This window comes from Mustela nigripes, chromosome 10 (genome assembly GCF_022355385.1).
Source record: "Mustela nigripes isolate SB6536 chromosome 10, MUSNIG.SB6536, whole genome shotgun sequence".
Lineage (NCBI taxonomy): Eukaryota > Metazoa > Chordata > Mammalia > Carnivora > Mustelidae > Mustela > Mustela nigripes.
This window is the reverse complement of record NC_081566.1, coordinates 13,711,046-13,732,354: the sequence shown is the minus strand read 5'-3', so window position 1 is coordinate 13,732,354 and position 21,309 is coordinate 13,711,046. Positions and strand designations below refer to the sequence as shown.

The window sequence follows — 21,309 nt, the reverse complement described above, 5'->3', positions numbered from 1 at the left end:
TTTATAATGAAGGGTCAAGACTGTTAAGGGGAAAAATACTGGTAAAAAATACTTTCTTGACACTTTATTCTTCATTTACACTTAAAATGCTATAACAAAAATTTATTCTGTGTTATGATAAATGAATAGTTATGATGATAGCGCACATAAAATCCTGTGTGTGTGTGTGTGTGTGCGCGTGTGTGTGTACACAAATATAGAAATAAATCAAAGGGGTGCCTGGGTGGCTCAGTGGGTTAAAGCCACTGCCTTCAGCTCAGGTTATGATCTCAGGGCCCTGAGATGGAGCCCCGCATCAGGCTCTCTGCTCGGTGGGGGGCGTGCTTCCCTTCCTCTCTCTCTGCCTGCCTCTCTGCTTACTTGTGATCTCTGTCAAATAAAATAAATAAAATCTTAAAAAAAAAAAAAAACAAAATCAGAGTAACTACAAAGAAGTCCTCTAGAGAAGAATAATCAATTTACTCTAGTTTTTATTCTGTAATGGCTCACCACCAAAAATAGGGCAACCTGTCCACAAGTCTCTTAATAAAGTATCTAAAAGTTTCCTAACGTGGAAACTAGACAGTATTATGTTTACATTGTCACGCTATACAACCTATTTCTACTTGGGAGTCTATTTCTTTGCTCTTTCTCTTCCTGAACTCTGTCCTGTGTTTCTCTGGTATGAAAGGAACCCATTTACCATGAATGATGTTTATTTAAAATAAAACCTTTCTAGAGAATCATCCTAGGTAATCTAAGGATACAAAGTGAACCTAAAAGGAATGGCTTCGACTTTGAAAACAGGGCTGGGTTTGATCAGTGAATTCGTATTCTCAAGACCCTCTTGATCGGCCTGCAGCTGCGGCCATTTATTTGCCTGCTTTTTCACAGATGTAGACAGAGAAAGCACCATGGGTTTTGTCTTTTTGTTACGGACTTGTTTTCTTTAACATAAAAAAGTGGCAACTTTTTAAAAAAGTTCTTCATGTTGTTGTAGAAACTGGTGAACATCAGATATCCTTGGTAGTACACACTGTTAAAATGACTATGACTTTTTAAAATCTGAGATCGCAAAGTTGGCAGAAACTATACTTCAATAACAGAAGGTGATCATTTGCATTTCAAAATTTATCTATCTTGCTTTTCCCCTCAATTAGACCAAAACATGTTGATTCACAGGTTTCTGTGTGTGTGTTGTTTCTTTTTTAAACTTATTTATAGAGCAGAATAATGGCCCCCCTGCTAGTTTGGCATGTGCTCAAGTTTCTGTCCATGTAAATCGAATCTGTTACTGGAAATTTTTCTCAAAATATAAAGGCACATCATCCACAAGATGAAAAGATACACTGCTGATATTATAAAGTACAGGGCAGGTGGATCATGTTTTTAGGACAAATACAAGATAAGGATTCCCAGGAGGGAGGAGGGGTCGGGGTAGAGGCTGCATGCTGTTTAAACAGAACTGGATCATTCTCATCCAATCTTATGACAACTTTACTTTCTAACCAAACATCAGCAGCTTAACATGCTTTAGAGTTACTTGGACAATAATACTAAGGTTAGAGTTGGAAAACGGAAAGGCAGAGGAAATGTGGGAGAGAATGACTGCAACCCTACAGTGTTTCTAAGGGCAGACCAGAAGATGACTAATACTCTCTGTCCCCATGTATTAATGGATTCGTGACTTTTAAGCACTGAAATATTAGCATATTAGCATTGCACCCACACTTTGAGAAGAGGAGGAAAACCTACTTAACAGTTTTTATCAGTGGCACCACTATTCACTCTTGAAATAAACAGTAATTTACAATTTTTTGTCCCAGTTCCTTTATATTATAAGCAAGGGGTTAGGAGAACACGGACTTAACTGTGTTCTGTAACTCTCTGGGTTTATGATCATCTACATTACAACACTAGCTTTACTTTTCAGTGAAGGCCACTGCTGGTTTTGTTTCCCCCCACAACTGATAAAACAAATTAGTAGGCCCAAAGAACAGAAGAGACTTTCCACATTGTTCAGTGCATGCCATAATGCTAGAGCACTTCTGCAACTCACAAAGCTTGAAAGTACAATTCTTTCATGCAAATAATTAAAACAAAGCCCTTCTTCAGATGACAGCTTTTTTCAAATGTTAGTGAAGGGCAACCTGGAAGATGACAGTAAAATCCATTAATGGTAGACTGCCACCTGCTGGTAAACTATTAGAATTGTGATTTCCGGGGAAAGGCTTTAAAGGAAAATCTGGAAACTGATCTGGATTAAACTCAGCATTTCAGTACACAAAATTAAAAGTATGTATTAGTTGATGAATGCAGTATAGCTTTGTTCCACATATATTAAAATTCTCAGGATGTCAACATGCTATGAATATTAAAGTATAGGACTGTACGCTGAAGAAACAATCTGCTGGAATGCCAAAGGATGACCCGATAGTTTTCAATAAGAGAGTGAAAATAAAAATAGGAAATAAGGAGTCAGTTATAAATATTATACAATGTCTCACAAACATTTGGTTTTGATGTGACGTTTATACTGCACTTCACTTCTGGATTTAACAGGTTTCATGTCAAAGAACTCCCAGATTTAATTTTGATTCTAAAACCTCCAAATTCATTACAATTAACATATGTACTTGTGTACACTGGTACCTAAAATGTTATTTATCAAATTAGAAAAGGGGGTGAAGTATAAAAAAAAAAAAGAACCAGATAACCATTATAAAGTGATTACACTATGAAATTATTTTTGTTATCCCATTAACTAAATCATACTAAGACTTCAAAAGAAACAGCATAATATTATCTACTTGAGAGAAACAAAAATATAGTCATGCTCTATTGCCCCTAAGAAAAAAATAAAATCAAACACCCCTAACTTGAAGGAAGGAAGTAGAAAAGAAAAGATATAACAGTAAGAAAAAAATCCAAATCATTGTTTTCAGGGAATAGTTTTAGGCTATTTGCTTTTGCAGCTTGAAAAACTTTGCTATTCCCCAATACAGAAATAATTCTTAACAATGAAGGTTGTAACTAAAAACAATATAGCTCTTTCGATCCTAATTATAATCATTTCCCATTATGCAGGGAAGCAATGTTAGCATCAATAATACGCTGGTTAGCTAGGAAGCATTAAATACTGTATTAATCAACAACTAAGCAGATCATGTCAACATAATCAGTTTGAACCTCCTTTGAAAGCTATTGGGGTGACAAGTGAAGCAACTTAGACCATCCAAAGAGGCTAAAAGGTAGGCAAAAGGTGAACAAACTTTGGATTCAGATATAGCCCCATCTGCACTGACAGAGACACTAACTTAAATCCAATTCAGATGCTTAAATGACCTATCATTACCAGCAAAGGATCTAACACACCCCAGAAATAAATCTCTAATTTTTAAGAAACAAAGACAATACAGTAACCTACTGTGTCAAATATTTGGCTAAACTGGCTATTTTAAACCAAGAAGAACATGCTTCCTAAAATGTCTCAGATACAGAAAAGAACTCTAAAATCTGCTCTACAAACCCAGCTTGGCTTATCATTGAAGTCACAATATTGCATTTTTTTAATTCTACTTTTTTTTATTATCCATTTTACCCCCTTTGTCGGCTACCACTCTTATCTTAATAAAACCATGCAGTTAAAGAGGTTTGGGGTATTTAAACGTCCTTCTAAACACTAAGAAGTTACAACATGTCTAAGACAGACTGCACTGTCAGTTCTAAAGTACAAACCTGTTTAACAACAACAACAACAACACACACACACACACACACACACACCCCTCTATTGGAATATACAATGCTTTAATTTCCAAATTTTCTTTTTTGGAGGATTAAAGAGATACTCAAATCCAATACATATGTGAACTGTGAGTGAAAAACACAACTTCTGCAAAGAAAAGAGAGCTGCTGAACTACTTTTTCAAGTGAAACATTTTAGGAGATTGCTCTAACCTGGGGCACAGTACATTCTCTCTATGGCATCGCTGTCACAGGAATCTTCAACCTCACTCCACCTGCTAAAATACGTTAGCTGAATGTGTCCTAAAAACAAAACGACAGGAGAAATCAAAACATTTTTCTCTTCCATTTTCTGCAGAAGTGAACTGTAATTACTCCTTTTGTAGCTAAAAACAGTATCATTAAGAATAATGGCATCATTAAGTACTAGAAGCTATTACTGGGGGTGAATTTGCCGCACTGATAATGAAGCTCTAGACAGGAAATGAAGATACTAATTACAAGATAAAACGCCTACTCAGTTAATTGGAAGCAACAGCGAATAAAAAGAAATGCATTTGCAAAAGTTCCTGACCTCTATCATTCAATAAGATGTTGTTTGGGTTCAAATCGCGGCACACAATTCCCTCTCTATGTAAAGCATCAAGGGCTACCACCATTTCAGCTGCCCATCTTTGAATGCAGCCCTCGGGGATGTAAAACCTGGAGTTTAGTGCTAATTTTTTATCAAGGTCCTCAAAAATCTGATGTATTTCCTTGTCTCCTTCTAGGGCTAATCCACTCTCTCCCTTAGTCTCTGGATCTCTCTGAAATAAAGTCAGTTCCTCTTTAGCCAAATCCTCCGTTTGATCTGTAAACAGCAATACTTCTTCAGTTTTTAAAGTGTCTGTGTTTACATTATATTCATTAGCACCTGAGAGTGGGTTAGGAATATGGAATAAGCTTTCTTCTGTGTTGTCTGCAGTTACCGCCGACTCCACCACTCCAAGTCCTTGGAACTTAGAATCGGTGTGTAACAAAGACATGTCTCCTGAACTACTATGATCAGCAGCTGCTACAAATAACATCCCAAGATCCCCCTGGGCATTGTGTTTCTCGGCTAGACTCTGGGATGTAGGGCCAGAGGAATCACTCAATTCCTCCGTGCCTTCTTCTTCTCTTGCTTGGCGTTTTTCAGTACTAAGTCGAAGGCATAAAACATCGGGGGCTTCCAACAGTTTACTTTCAGTTATGCCTATGTCGGTCTGCAGACACTTAGTCGTTCCCACTGCTGCACCATCTCTGGTCGGCTCCAGTTCACCAGGGAGATTTACAAGAAGATCAGGCCTTCCCTCCTCAGTGCCAATGACATCATCGAAAGCAGCATCTTTAAAAGAAATGACTGGGACAGAGTCATCTGAGCCCCTGCTAATGGTGTCCTGAGCTAGAAATTCTACCTTGCTTTCACTACCACCGGAACTCCTGGAAGTGCTGTCTCCGTCTGGAAGAGTGAAAAATGGTTTCAGAGGCTCTGACTTTAGACTATACAGTTTTTCTCCAAAATCAAGGCCTAGCAGTTCACTAGTGCTATCCTTACTGTCTATCCTAAAGAATTCCATGGGGCTGTTTTTAGATCTACTAAGGGAATCTGACGTTCTTGGAGAACTAACTGCTTCTACATCATCATCTCCAGCAAAGAACTTCAGCTCACGAGCTATCTGCTGGGTGCTGGGGCTGTCACTGCCAGCGGCAAGGTGTGCCGGGAAGCTTTCAGTAACTTTGGTATCAACACCACTCCCTCCAATCTTCATGAAAGGCTCCTCATTCAATGACCCTGGTTCAATCTTTTCTTGCCCATATTCATTGCATAATGTCAAATAACTAGTAGTACATTCTTCTTCTGAACTTGAGCCAGAATCTGGCCATTTTGGAGAGCTATCCTGGCCTTCTTCATCTTGGTTACTATCATCTTGAGAGCTTGGAGTAAGACTAGTCTTCAACGGCAGAACTTTGAGCATGGTTCCACTGTCACTTCCTCTGGAGTCAAAGCTGCTGCTGTCCTGAGGACTAGAAGTTGGCTGTTGAAGGTGAACTTTGGTAAGTGTAGATTTTTTCACTTCCCCGATGTCAAAGCTTTCTTCAGGGCTTCTGTTTAGAAACTTACTGATATATGACCAGAGTTTGCCACCTGTGAACAAGTATAACCAAAAAAATTTTTAAGATCCCCAAAGTAATGGTTACCTATTGAAGCCCTCAGAAAAACAAAGAGCATTCCAATAATCAACCAAACGCAAGACAATGATACCCATTAATATCAAGTATGCTGTAAAACAAGCATTTTAATGAAATGCTTTCTTATTATTGCTGACTGTTGAGTATAGTTTTAAACATATCTCCTGATACCAATTATCTTTTAAATGACAACCTGTCTTTCCCTTTGAAATTAGTTTAACAAATACTAATATGAAATCCCACAGTAGAACACTGCTTTAAATATGATTTAGCTGCTGAAACATCTGATTATGTTCTGAGCTGTTTATGTAATAATTTTTTGAAGCATGGCCCCTTGGCCAAGTGGAAATACATAAATAAGTCCTCTTAAAATTGTATAGACTATACGGGGTAAAAATCAACAATATTATTCCATAATATTCTATATTATGCCCAGTCCAAGATCAGAGGGGAGATACAGCATCAGGTATATAATTATGCCATTGTAAATGACATATTAATAACATTTTCCCCATCCCCCCCATATACATCATATATGTAGAAGACCAAGTAAAGCAATTGAGGAAAATTGATTGGGCAGCCATTAATGTGGCCAACTATTGTAATTCTGGTTCTGTATTCTGAGATATACAAGAAACCTATGGAAAAGTAAAATCGTAAAAATCAATTTCAGGGGCACCTGGGTGGCTCAGTGGGTTAAAGCCTCTGCTTTCAACTCAGGTCATGACTCAGGATCCTGGGATCAAGCCCCACATCAGGTTCTCTGCTCATCAGGGAGCCTGCTTCTCCCTCTCTCTCTGCCTGCCTCTCTGCCTACTTGTGATCTCTCTCTGTGTCAAATAAATAAATAAATAAAATCTTTTAAAAAATCAATTTCACAGAAATCAAATAAACATAAAGGAAGCCAATGCTTTACCAGGAGTACTTATTAGTTATTTCCCCTTACTTTTCTTTTTGTGTTATGTTAACCATTAAAAACTCTACCTGTTTTGCTCATTAGAATCTTTGAACAAATAACTCTAAGTATCAAAAACCTACCAAAGCTTCACTGTATTATATTAGTTAAATTTGATCTAGAAATCTTATAAACGATAATTGCAGATGCATACTTTGTGACAATGTTAACTGTAGCTTCCAAAAATGGGAAATAATGTGTTAAAAATAAATCCCTCTATTAACATGGAGAAGGCAACTTTTTTCCCCCAGCACCTTTTTAATGTCCTTATTAAGCATCCTATACCAAGGGTAACAATCTTAAGAGAAATAATCTCTGACAGTCAATTATATGTATAAAAAGGTTAGTATAAAAAGCATCCAAAAAAATCCTTTTGTACTTGGCATTTCATTTCATTTAGAGGAACTCAGTAAATAGCCCCAGTACTGTGCCTACTATAAAGTAAATGTATAATAAAGGATAACTGTCATAAAATTAATCCTAAGATACTGAGACATCTCTCCCTGTGACCCAGTTAATAATCTTCTCCCATTTTGACAATAATTAGGAGTATTGGACATTATGGTGTTTAACTTTTCCCTCTTTTTCTTAGCTAACTTTCTGTCCTGACTAGATTATACTTAGTGTTTCCTATTTCCCCATATTCAAATAAAATTTAAGGTTCATATATATCTTTGAAACTCACAAAAGAAGCTATGCATTGATTCCATCATTTTCTTCATCATTTGACAACAATAGCCACATTCCTCTTATCACAAATATGTCTGTTGTGACACACTAACAATAAAGCCTGAACCCGGAGCTGGGATTCTTGTAAGCAGTCCAACTGAAACAATGTATGTTGTTTTCCATTCTCCTAGATGGGGACGACTGTGAGGACAGGACCATCTTTTTCATCTTTCTGTATCTACTGCCTAAACAGTGTGCACGACGTGACGGGCACTCAAGTCAGTGCTGCTTTAACTCAAATGATAACTCATCAGAATGAGATGTGCCAACACAAAGTAGATAGTCTTTGCAGTTGCAAAGTTCCAATAACAGCAAGAAACAGTACCCAGTAAAGTTCTAAGAGAAGTTGCATACATTCTTAGGCCAAGTTCACCTGGATGAACTGCTGAAATCTAAAATTCAATGTCCTTAAATTCTTTCTCCTCCTTCTCCCCCATCACTTCCTCTTTCTGACCTTCAAGCCAATCTTAGATTATTTTTCCTCCCTTGTTCTTTTGGGCAAGTTTCCAAGTCCTACAGCATGTGTCCATAATATTTTACACCGTCTTCCTCTTCTACTGATTCCTCTAGTCAATCTGCTTCTTGGAATAACTTTATAGCTGCAACTAGATCCCTGCTTTAATTCCTTTCTGTATCATTCTACCATACTAATTGCTGCCCACTAATCTTCCATTTTAGCACAGACTTGTATGATTTCTCCATTCAAGAACCCAAATTCCCTCCACCTACTAAATAATGTATGTACCAACTCTACAGAGGCACTGAACCCCTCAGTAATACAATGTGTCAAGCTATGATCCGGTCCTCCCCTTCAACTCACCAAATGATTCATCTGAACTGGATTCCTCCAAATATAACCAATGCTGGGCTTTTGCTCAAACTATACCTACCACTTAAAGAATTTTTTTTTCTTACTAGTTTCTCCAATATCTACTTGTGAAAATCCTAACCATTCTTGATGGTTCCTCAGGAATTTGGTTTCTTTTACCAATTTTCTGACATGCCCTCAGTGGATTCAGATTCTCTGAATCTTTTATATCACTCAGTCCCTCTTACAACATTTAAAATGTTCTGTTTCACGGTAATATTACTTTCATACTTCTATACTTTTACCATTTCCTATACCAGACTACAGGGTCTTATGTGCTTTGGTGAGTGCTGTGAAGTGTGTAAACCTGGTGATTCACAGACCTGTACCCCTGGGGATAAAAATATATGTTTATAAAAAATAAAAAATTATATTAAAAAAAAAAACTACAAGGAGAGGATTCTGCCTAGCATGTAAAATAATAGGTATTAAATAAATAGTTATTAAATCGGGTTATAAAAAGATGACATCTTTCCCAGTAGTTTGAAAATCTTTTAAGAATAAGAGTCTATAAATATTAGTATCATTATTTTGGGTCATGCTTCCTTTCTGCTTTAAAACAAATATATGGTCTCAAAAAAATTAAATACAAAAAAGAACAGAAGAGAAAAATTCAAAATAATACAAATCTATTTATAATAATAGAATACAAATACAATAATAACACAAAACTATTAACTACAGGTGCCTGGGTGGTTCAGTTAGTTAAGCATTTGACTCTTGATTTTGGCTCAGGTCATGATCTCATGGGTCATGGGATATAGCCGCACACTGGGCTCCATGCTCAGCAGGAAATCCACTTGGGCGTCTCTCTCTTCCCTCTGTCCTACCCCCATTCATGAGAGTACACTCAAGCACTCTCCCTCCCTCTCTAATAAATGGATAAATATTTTTTTAAAAACACTATTAACTATTTGTACATTTATTTCCAGACTTTTTATTTGTGACTAACATCACATCATAAACATTTTCTAATTTTCATGAGACCATGAACTTCAGTGGCTATATAGCATAACCATGTGACAGACATTAGGAGGTATTTACATGTTCATCTACTGTTGGACATTTACAATGTTTCCAATCTTTTACTATTTTATAACTAAAATAATATGTACTTTTACATGAAGTACTTAACATGCTTGATAATTTCATCAGGACAGAATTCCAGAAATGAAAAGACTAGATCAAAAAGCATGAATATGTTTAATGCTTCTGATACATGTTGTGAAACTCCTTTAGCGATAGGCTATCCCAGAATCTTCTCCTATAAGCCTGTGTAATGCCATCTTCACAGCAACTTGCTTTTACTGAATGATAGCAAGCTGACCAATTTGTTTAGTCAAATATGTCATCTCCCTTAATTTCTATTCTTCTCATTATTACATAGAATTCTTAAATGTGATGGTTGGCACTATCTTCATAACATTTGTTCCTAACCTAAACAAGTACCCTAGAATGAATTATAAAAACTCTGCATTTTTCAAAAACTGAAACTGTTTTAGCCCTTCTCCATTCTTTGCTGGGTGCCCAGTTAAATTTAAGGTTTGATATGGAACTATGGAAATAAAATTTTGGTCCTATCCCATACTTTTTTTCAATGACAAAATCATGAAAACCACAAAACTTCTAAGAAATGTCCTTTGACATTTCTAACCCACAAAAGCTGAGTGTGTTTTACTTTCTATCAATTAAGATCAGGCCTAATAGACAAACTTACACAAATGTCAACAGTATAATTGTAATTATTATTACAATTATAATTACAATGTTATAATTATAACATTAAAAACATTATCCTTTAAAAAAATCTCTCAAAATATAAGTAGAAAATACCTAACATATTTATAATCTTTTTTTTTAATTTGACAGACAGAGATCACAAGTAGGTAGAGTGGCAGGTAGAGAGAGAGAAGGAAGCAGCCTCCCTGCTGGGCAGAGAGCCCGATGTGGGGCTCGATCCCAGAACCCTGGAATTATGACCTGAGCCGAAGGCAGAGGCTTTAACCCACTGAGTCACCCAGGAGCCCCCATATTTATAATTTTTAACACTTCAGAAATATGAATGACACCTTTATAAGCCTCACTGAAGCACATAAAACTTAGAGCTATTAGCTATTTTAAGCTAATGAAATCCACAATTCATAAAGTTTAATAAAAACTCTTATTAAATTTTAATTTATTGGTTTTCTGAAAGACTGCAAAGAATATTTGTTAAATTTGCTTGACCAGAATTAGGACTTGACTTTAATATGTACGATAAAATACTGCTGGAACAATGATCAAAATCATTTTTTGAACCAGCAATTCTGCGTCAAGAAATGCATGCTATAAATAGTTCTCAAAAAAGAAAACAAAAATACACAGATATACAAGAAAAAGTACTAGAAACAATTTAAATACCAATTATTAAGGGAGGAGTTAAATAAATTATAGTATCAGTACAACCAAATATTCTTTATTCAAAACAGCAAGAGCAACATTTGGAAATACACAGTTTACCAGGTGCCAGGCACTGAGTGCTTTACATAGATCAACTACTTAATCCTCCTATCAACTGTATGAGGTAAATAATTATCATCCCTATTTTATAGATAAGGAAATGGAGGCACAAAAACATTAAACACCTTGCCCAACGTCACACAAACTAATGTAGTCTGGCTCTAGAATCCTTGTTTCTAACCACTACACTGGTCTTAATGCAGACCTATATGTACTGACAAGGAAAGCTGTCGAAGGTACATTGTTAAGATGGGGAAGAAAACAAGCCATAGAACAATTTGTAAGATCTGTTTTATTTAACCAGACATGTGGAAAGTATATGTTTATACACATTGGAAATTTTCCCCTATTTCTAGAGAGTGGAACTGGGCATTAAAGTGACTAAGAAGGAAGAATTTTTATTTTTACTTTATATACACTTCTATACATAGTTCAAAAATATTACTTTATATATTAGTTTCATAAATTTTTTTGAAAAAAAGAAACCAGTTAATAAAAAGAGAATCATTTCACCCCTCGAGTCCCCAAGTGACTTGGTGCAAAACTCTTTCCCATCCCCTGCCTATCTGGTGTATCCACACTTGCAGGCATTCCTTCCAACCTAGGCATTTCACCTTTTCTCTGACCTCCTCAGTATCAGGCAATTATACACTGAGCATCTTCTATGTACCCTATGTACCAAGTATTCTCCTAAATGCTGGGATACAGATGATGAAAATGACATAATCCCTTATTCTTAGGAAGTCAAAGTTTTAATAATGCATGTGGCCTGCACTAAATACAATTATTTTCTCACCTTGTCTTCTCCAGAGTTAAAATAAGGGATTCATTAATAAGAACAATAAACATTTTCAATCTCTCTCCTAAAATCCTGCCTGGTATATCCAAATGCCTACTCAGTGCCACCCGGACATTTCAGAAGCATCTCATACTCACAGGTCCAAAACTGAATCCCTGATTTTTTCCTCTAAATCCACCCCTCCGATAGCTTTCCCCATCTTAGTAAATGGGATTTCCATTCTTTCAGTTCTGTGAGCCGAAAACCTTGCAGGCATGTAAAGCAGAATCATGTCAGTTCTAACTTCAAAATAGATTCAGAATCTAATGACCATTTCTCACCACCTCTACCACTAACACTTTGTGCAAGCCACAATTATTTTCAACTGGATTGCTGCAAAAATGTTCATACTGGCCTCCTGCTTTTGCCTTTGCCCTCCTAGACTACATTTTCCACAAAGCAGCCAGAGCGATCCCTATCTTGTCATTCCTTTGCTCAATATCCCTCAACCACCTCCTATCTAGTCAGAAGAAAAAGCAAGTTCTTGGAGCACCTGAGTGGCTCAATCAGTTAAGGGTCTGACTCTTGATTCTGGCTCAGGTCATGATCTTGGGGTTGTGAGACCAAGCCCCGTATTGGACTCCACACTGGGGCATGGAGTCTACTTGAGATTCTTTCTCTCCCTCTGCCCCTGAATCCTGCCCTCCATGATTGTGCTAAAAAAAAAAAAAAAAAAAAAAAAAAAAAGTCAAGTTCCTAAAGTGGCCTATTAAGACCACAGAGGATTTTCCCACCTGCCTCCCTACCTCCAAGCTCTTCCCATTCTGCTCCAGCCACAGTAACCTTGCTATTTCTTATATGTCACCCACACTCTTGGCTCCAAGTCTAATTGTTCTCCCTTGCTGAGATGCTATTCCCTCACATACCCACAATGCTCCCCCCTCACTTTCTTCAGGTCACTGGCCAAACATCCCTTTCTTAATGAAGTGACCACTCTAGATAAAACAGTAACTCCCACCTCACCCCTTCAGCATCCCCTTTCCCCTTCTTTTATTTAACTTTCACCACAGAACTTATCTCCATCTGACACGTATTTGCTTATTGTTGGTTTTGCCTCTCGATGCTAAGCTCTACGTGGGCAAAGTCTCCATCAGTTTTGTTCACTGCCATGTTAGAACTGAGCCTGTATCCCAGTAAGCACCAATATATTTCTGACTAAATGAATTAAAAGTGGAAGGAAAATGAGTCTGAGAGATTTACCTGAATCTTGAATAGTCCTGTAACCATAAGGAAGTTAAAGTCACACATCATAAATATTCAAGCATTCATAAAAGAGAAAACAACTGTTCAACACTGATTTTTAGGAACAGCTATTTACACATATAAAAGCAATGTGTGTATGATATATGCACGACTTCTAATTCACATTAGTAACAAACACGACTATGTAAAACATAGCAAACCGCCCATGATAAAGTTCACCTGATTGCTCACGGTAAAGCCAAAAAAGTTGCCTATATTCTTCTCTCCCTGACTTAGAATCTATCACAGATCCCAGAGCCTACCCTCAAAGCATAGCAGCTAGAACTCCAGAACGCCATGCCATCATCAGCTCTTGTCTAGACCATGCACTGACTGATTACTATTCCTTGCCCTTTATTACAAAAGTCAGAGCGATCTTTCTTAAAACATAAATCAGATCTCGCCACTGCTTTAGAGATCCACTAGTTTCCCAATGCACTTGAATAAAAGTCAAAGTCCTTTCCCTGCAGTAGAAGACTCCTGCCTATTTCTAGAGTCTCATAGATCACGACTGCCCTCACCTACTACACTCCAACCCAATGGTCTCCTTTCTTGTTCATGTTTTTGCCTTTTTGCTTTTGGTTTCTTACACTGATGCCTGTACCTAGAATGTGCTTCCCAATTTCATCCAAATGGTTATTTCTTCTGTCATTCAAAACTCCTCTTAAATGTTGCCTTTTTGGAGCAGGCTTCCTTGACTACCTCATCTAAAGTAGTTCCCCAGGTGTTCATTTTTTTAAAGCTCACTTTGTTAGAGACCAGTGCACTCCCTATTATTCATCAGTATTATCAAGCTTTTGGTTTTCTGTTTGAAAACTCATCACAAGAATGTAAGATTCAAAGGGGCAAGCTCTCTTGCTGTCTTGTTCACCAAAGAGAGAGTCTAGTACATAATACATGCTCAATAAATTTGCTGAATATTAAATGAATGTACAGTTCCTACTTGCACTGTTATATAATATCTTTGTGTTATAAAATCTTAAAATCGAGCAGCAGACACCTGAAATCAACAGTCAAAAAGAGATCCTCCCCCAAGTTTAAATAATCCAAGAGAAATTCAAAATCATGTAGCCATTCAAAGCCAGCTGAGGCCAACAATAAAGGAAAAGAAGCTTGGTAAAGATAATCTAAATCTAGACACATGGCTTTCAAAAAGATTATAAAGATTTTCTCAATATTAAAGTAAAATCAGTTGAAATATCAGCTTTAAGGGGTATCAGAGAAAGTGAGAAGATGGCAGAAGAAAAACTGAAGTGTGTTCTGGAGAAGGAAGAGAATGAGCAGGAAGAAGCTGCCAACAGCAGAGGCAAACTAGAATCGAAAATTTGCCACAGATAATCTCCAACATGAATAATCCACACTGGGTAATAGAATATTGACTATAATTACATTCATCCTACTGACCTTGTTCTAAATTATTATGGATTATTACTACGCAAGTTATTTTGTTCCACACCAGAGGTGGCTGTATTTCGCTATCAGATGACATGACCTCTAATTCAATAATGTCTGTAATGCACTGGTATCCTCAGATAAAAGCTGTCTATAATGTCTGAACAAAGGTGAATTAGTTATCCAATTCACACACGCAATTAACTCTCTTAATACCTGAGAGACCATGGAGCCCCTTCTGAATTTCCTATTAAATACTACATATGGAGGTCTTCCCTCCATCTGTAGTTATCTTGTGCTGTACTTCATAATAAACAATATTAATAGTTTATTGCCCCCGTCAAAAATCTTGCATTAGTTATCATAAAGACCTCATTCCACGAAGCAATGACTCATTTTCCTGGGAAAAATGCATTAAATTCAAATGTCATGCCTATTAGTAAAACACAACAGTTCTTTATTCTCAGTAATGTAAAAATAAAAATAACACCTTCGTGAAACATGAGAAATAACTGAAATTTTTTCACTGTTTTAAAAATACCTCTTAAGGCCAAAAGCCTATATTCATTATGTGGATTTATATTTATATGCTGTATTCAGTCATTCTAAATAAAAGACTATTTATTTAAATTCAGGTATTAAGGGGCAAAACCAAATCAAAACAGTACTTTTTTGCCACCTGTTCCCTCTGCCATGAGCTGAAATTTCATCAATAGTTTGACGGCAGAGCACCAGGCCTTTGCTTTGTACCCATATGTGATGCCAATGGCTGTATTCGTAAAAACCCAGATCAGAATAACTAGGTAATGTCAAATGTTAAGCAAATACCCATGCATTCTAAAAAAGGAGGTAATTAATTAATTCTTCAGGGGATGCTTTTTATTTTCGTTATCTAACATTAATGTATCCTTTTAGCAGAGAACAGAGAACAAAATAAAATCCCTAAAATAAAACCTAGCTCTTTTAGCACACATTCACCTTAACGTGCTCATCACAGGAGCTCAATTCTAGGAGAAAGTAAGTCGTTATGTGTATCTAAGAATGTTACTGTAGTTCAAATAAAACCTCCTGTTCACCTGGGGTTGTCATTTTCCCTGACAACTCAAAGAGAATGGAGGACAGAGGACGGTTTCTTACATGGGTTTTGTATGTTTTATCTGCCCATGCAATGACAGAAGTAAAAAAAGGACATTACAGACACTGAAAAACTAAGGAGATGACACTCTTGGCTCTGTAAACAATTTTAAACCACAAACTAACCTTCTGCGTGCTGCAGCACAAGAAACACGGACTCCTCAGAAATGATGTACTTGTGCAGACATACCATGTTGGGCACGCAGCGGGGGATGATGGTCTTTCTGTTCCTGCTGTATTCACTGCTTTTCCTTAGACCCTGACAGAGAACAAAAAGGTCAGTTGTACCCTCAGTTGCCTTTGGAGCCTGCTGTGCTCTGTGTTTATCAACCAAACTAATCTATCCGAGTTACTCTGGGCTTCAGAGAAACCACTCATCTGCTGCTCTATGCCCCTCAGTCCCTGGAGGCTCTGCTGATGGCATCTGGCGTGAATCCAGAGAACGGAAGATGCCACAAAGCTGCCATTAAAATCAATTACGTGGGTCAGTGTTTTTATTAGAGATGCTCTCAAACTAAGTCATCAGGATGACACACAGTTATTTCTCTATGACCTTTTCTTAAGTTTTATTTTACATATATTATCTATCTCTACCTTTAAAGCAGTAGACACTGTGAGATGATTCAAATTTCTGAGACACAAAAGGTATTCCTAGATTAAACAGGTGATTTGAAAATTTAATGTCAAAAAAGTATAAAGACTACTTTAAGTTTCTCCAAAGGAACAAGGTGTGGGTAGCGTCTGGTGTCAAAGCCTGGTTTAAAGATCTGGGGAAATGCCAGTGATAAAGGAGACGTGCAAAGAAATTCATTTCAGTATATGTCAATGTGACTTATTGCCATGCGGTTAGTAAAAGAAAAAGTATCTGAAAAAGAAATATAAAACTCATCTGAATGATTATTTCTAGATGCTGTGGGAATTGTTCAATTAGGATATTTTAGAATAGGTCCTGTCACAATCCATTTCAATTTTGAAATTACAAATCCAGGGTTTTTTCTCTCCTTGTTCATTTAGTTAGAAATTGTTATACAAAGAAATAAAATTGAATTTAGTTTAAAAAAAAGAGAGAGAGAGAGAGAGAGAGAGAGAGAGAGGACCAGGGATATAGATAACTTTCCCAAATACCTGAAACAGAGACTTACAGGCAAAATTACAGCTCTTTGGGATATAATCATAATCAAAGGTACAGTTGTGCGTAATCTTCACAAATAATACAAAATGTATTAGAGATGTGTTTAAAGTACACACTATATATTTAAACAGCAGGGGAAGAGTCTTCAACTTATTCAAACTATTACCTCCATACTCTATGACCTACAACTCTTTTTAAATGTATGCTGTATTTATCAACTCTGATAAAGAACAGAAAGTAAAATAAATATAGATCACCACAAATATAACACCCAAATATAATATAACACCCAAACACCCAGGAAAAAATATTAAATTTTTTTCTTTCAAAAGCATAATTTAAAGATAAATGCCTAAATTCATTAAACATACAAATTCTACTTACTTTTAAAATGAATGTCTGTTCTGTCCTTGTGTCCATTACAAGTAAAACCTACACAAAAGATATGAGTAATAATTTATTCACAGTACAATGAAACATTGACTTGTACACTTTTGAAACTATACTTTAAGGGTTTGGGGATAAATGCTGGAACTGACTCCACCAAAATTAATTTTTGAATAGGTGTTTTGTGTTTTGTTTTTTAAGCCACCAAATCACAGGATTAACAGTCTTATCTAAGGTTTTATTATAGTTTCCTTTTCTAAAAATTCCCTATTTTAGAAACATTTCTATGTTTTCCTAGATTTATTTTAAAATATATTGCTTAAGGGGCACCTGGGTGGTTCAGTCGGTTAAGCATCTGCCTTTGGCTCAGGTCATGATCTCGGGGTCCTAGGATCAAGCCCCATGTTGGCTCCCTGCTCAGTACAGAGTCTGGTTCTCCCTCTCCCTCTGCCTCTGCCTCTCCCCACCCCTGCGTGTGTGAATGTTCTCTCTCTCTCTCAAATAAATAAATTCTTTTAAAAAAAAATGAAATACATTGCTTAAGTGGAAAAATTATTTTACACAAAGAATTTTTCCTCATGGAACATATATGGTTAAGAAGAAGTAAAAAAAAAATTTACAGACATTGCTAAAGTCTCAATTTTCTTCTTAAAATCCCTTATGTAGCAACGTGGTATAATGTGATCTCAATAACTCAAGCTCCAACTTAAGACCCCCTTTTGGTACTGCTTATTCATCCAAGACTCATCTGAGCTCCTTTTTCCATCAGCAAATCCTGTCAGCTCCATGTTCAAAATGTATCCAAAATGTGAACTCACTTTCACAGCTACTACCCTGATTCGAAGATTTACCTGGATTGTAACACTGGCCTCCCAACAGATTTCTCTGCTTCCTTATTTTCTGCTCTATGGTCTATTCTCTAAATAGCAGCCAGTGTTTTCTTTTAAAAACGCAAGTTACATCACACCACTCCTCTCATTCAGAAAAAAAAACCCAAGTCCAAAAAATTACCTCAAGACCATGCATGATCTCACACACTGCCCCCTCAGACTACCTCTTCCCCGAACCCATCTTGATGGATAGAAGGAATGACTAGAGATAATTATTCTACCATGTTATTATTTTACTATTTTGGAGACACAATAGCAGTTGGCAAACTTTTTCTATAGAGATCCAGACAGTAAAGATTTTTGGCTTTGCTGGCCCACGTGGTCTCTGCTGGAGCTCTTCATCTTTGCCACAGCAGCACAAAAGTAGCCACTATCTGCAATGGGCCATGTCCAGAGTATTTACATCAAAAACACCTACAAACATTGTAAAGAGGGCTTTCGGGTTCCCCTCCAGATTGCTGAGAGTCAAGGATGAAAAAAAGATGTCAAGCTTGGGAAAATGAAAGAATGGTGAGAAGATGGGGGACCAGCCTGAGGAGAAGACGGTAAATACCATGTTGGATATGATGAATTTGAAGCGATGGTGACCACCTCATCTTTGAACTTCCTTAATAAGTGTTTGACCTACACTATGTAAGTCTTCATTTAAATTCAGCTGAATATTCCCACAGTTGCCTTCTGAACTCACCCCTTCCTCTTGTCAAAGCCCTGTCCCCACTAGAAATAAAACCAAACCCTGTTTCTCCTCCTACAGTACTGAGTAACACCATCAACCATGTAACACCTCCACCACCAAAAAGCTCCCTCAGTCACTATGAATTTCCCCTGTCTCCTACCTTCATAACCAGTGACCAAGTCTATTAGCTAAGTATTTCTATCTATCTTGTTCTGTTTACTCACCATGTTCTATACTTTAGCCATCAATGTTAATTCTCTCAACTACCTGATACCATATTTCTGCCCTTTCTACTCTAAAAGTGAAGACATTAAAACTTCATCTGCAGAAGCTATAATGGAAGATAGTAACAGCATCTATCATTTGTGAGAATTTCAGTGAAGTCACCTTTATAAAAGTGTTTGCGATAGCCACTGTTACTATTATTGCTATGGCTGTTACTGCTGCTCCTCCTGACATGTTCCCTTCCACCCACCCGACCCCACCCTCAACCTCTGCCCCTTATCAAACATGTACTCATCCTTCCATATTCAGCACAAGAAACACTGATTCTCTCCGTTCTTTGTTCTCCCACTGTATACAGTACCAACCCCTTCCATTTGATTTTTTGTTCACGTGCCTATTTCCCAACCAAGTTTCAAGTTTTTCATGGGCATATTGTAGGCAGAATAATGGTCGCCAAGGATGTTCATACCTTAATCTCCAGAACCTATGAATATGTTATGTTCCTGGCAAAAAAGGACTTTGCAGATGTAATTAAGGTACAGACCTTAAAACAGATTATGTTGGATTATCTGAGTAGGCTCAATCAAATCCCATCAACCCTGAAAAGCAGAGAACTACCTCTGGCCAGAAGTGGAAACACAGAAATGATACGGCAGAAGGGGAAATCAGAGAGATTTGAAGTATGAGAAGGATACACAGTTGCTGGCGCTAAGATATAGACACCCACATGTCAGCACTGGGGATGGGCCTCTGGGACCTCATAGGAAAGCACGAGAAGTAGCAGACAGCTTCTAGAAGCAAAGACCAGTTCTTGGCTGATAGCCAGTAAGGAAGGGTTCAGTCCTACAACTACAAAGAATTCAACCAATCCAACGGAGTGGATTTTTCCCCAGACCCTCCAGTAAGGAACACAGCCCTGCCAGCACCTTGATTATAGTCCAAGGTGACCCATGTCAGTCCTCTGGTCCAGAGAACTTTGACATAGAGAAAGACAAATACATGACTTCACTCAGATGTGTAATTTAAGAAACAAAACTGATGAACATGGGGGAAGGGAAGGAAAAGTAAAATAATACAAAAACGGAGAGGGAGGCAAACCATAAGAGACTCTTAACTATATGGAACAAACTGAGGGTTGCCAGAGGGGAAGGGTGTGAGCGGAGGAGGTAACAGGGTGATGAACATGACGTAATGAGCATTGGGTGTTATATGCAACTGATCAATCACTGAATTCTACCCCTGAAACTAATAATGCGCTATATGTTAACTAACTTGAATTTTTAAGAAAATCTAAAAAAAAAAGAACTTCAACATAATACATTTAGTTGTTTTAAGATGCTAAGTTTGTGGTCATTTGTTATGACAGAAATAGAAAACTAATACAGGGCAGAAACTATATTTTTTCCAACACACAACACATCCCTCTCCCATGGTAAATATTCAATAAACACATGTGAACAAATCTAGATGTAAATGTTTAGAAGACACATGTCAATACGCGAATAGAGCTTAGAAATAAGTCGGAACTAAGCACTTATATTGGGGCATCCTCCATCACGATAACATCTAAAAACATGAAACCATACCTCTGATGTTGTGCAAATTACTTTATATCTGGCACGATGCTGGGTTTCAAAGAACTAAATCATATGATGAGATAGATATATATTTTTTTCCTTTTGTGACTGGCTTTTTTTTAAAATTAAAATATAGCTTACACAAGATTATATTAGTTTCAGGCACACAACATAGTGATTCAACAATCATAAACACTACGAAATGCTTACTACAATATGTGTAGTTACCATATGTCACCATAAAAAGTTATTACAATATTATTGACTATACTCTCTATGCTGTCCTTTCTATTCCTGTAATTTATTTTATAACAGGAAGTCTGTATGTCTTAGTTCCCTTCAGCTATTTCGCCTATATCCCTCTCCACCCCAATCAGACCTCCTCTCTGGCAACCACAAGTTTCTATCTCTGTAATTAGGAGTCTGTTATTTTTTTGTTTGTTCATTTGTTTTGTTTTTTAGATTCCACATACAAGTGAAATCAAATGGTATTTGTCTTTCTCTATCTGATTTATTTCAATTAGCATAATAGATCATCCATGTTGTCATGAGTGGCAAGATTTCGTTCTTTTTGTGGCTGAGTAATAGTCCATTGTTTATATGCAGCACATTTTCTTTATCCATTCATTGATAGATAGACACTAAGTTTGCCTCCCTGTCTTTTTTTTTTTTTTAAGATTTTATTTATTTATTTGACAGACAGAGATCACAAGTAGGCAGAGAGGCAGGCAGAGAGAGAGAGAGAGGAGTTAGCAGGCTCCCTGCAGAGCAGAGAGCCTGATGTGGAGCTCGATCCCAGGACCCTGGGATGATGACCTGAGCTGAAGG

At 37.1% G+C, this 21,309-nt stretch overlaps 1 protein-coding gene across 3 annotated transcripts in view; it reads right to left on the bottom strand.

Annotated features, from left to right (window-relative positions):
• RPS6KC1 (ribosomal protein S6 kinase C1) overlaps positions 1-21,309 on the bottom strand; it is a 171,332-nt gene that overhangs the window by 26,206 nt on the left and 123,817 nt on the right. For 2 of the 3 annotated variants that reach the window (XM_059412679.1, XM_059412681.1), the window contains 4 exons: positions 17,111-17,158; positions 15,721-15,853; positions 4,301-5,893; positions 3,940-4,029 (listed from right to left, as the gene is read on the bottom strand). In XM_059412679.1, the coding sequence (XP_059268662.1) occupies positions 3,940-4,029; positions 4,301-5,893; positions 15,721-15,853; positions 17,111-17,158 (1,864 nt within the window). The remainder of the gene's footprint in view (positions 1-3,939; positions 4,030-4,300; positions 5,894-15,720; positions 15,854-17,110; positions 17,159-21,309) is intronic. The other variant, XM_059412680.1, reaches the window with a different exon arrangement.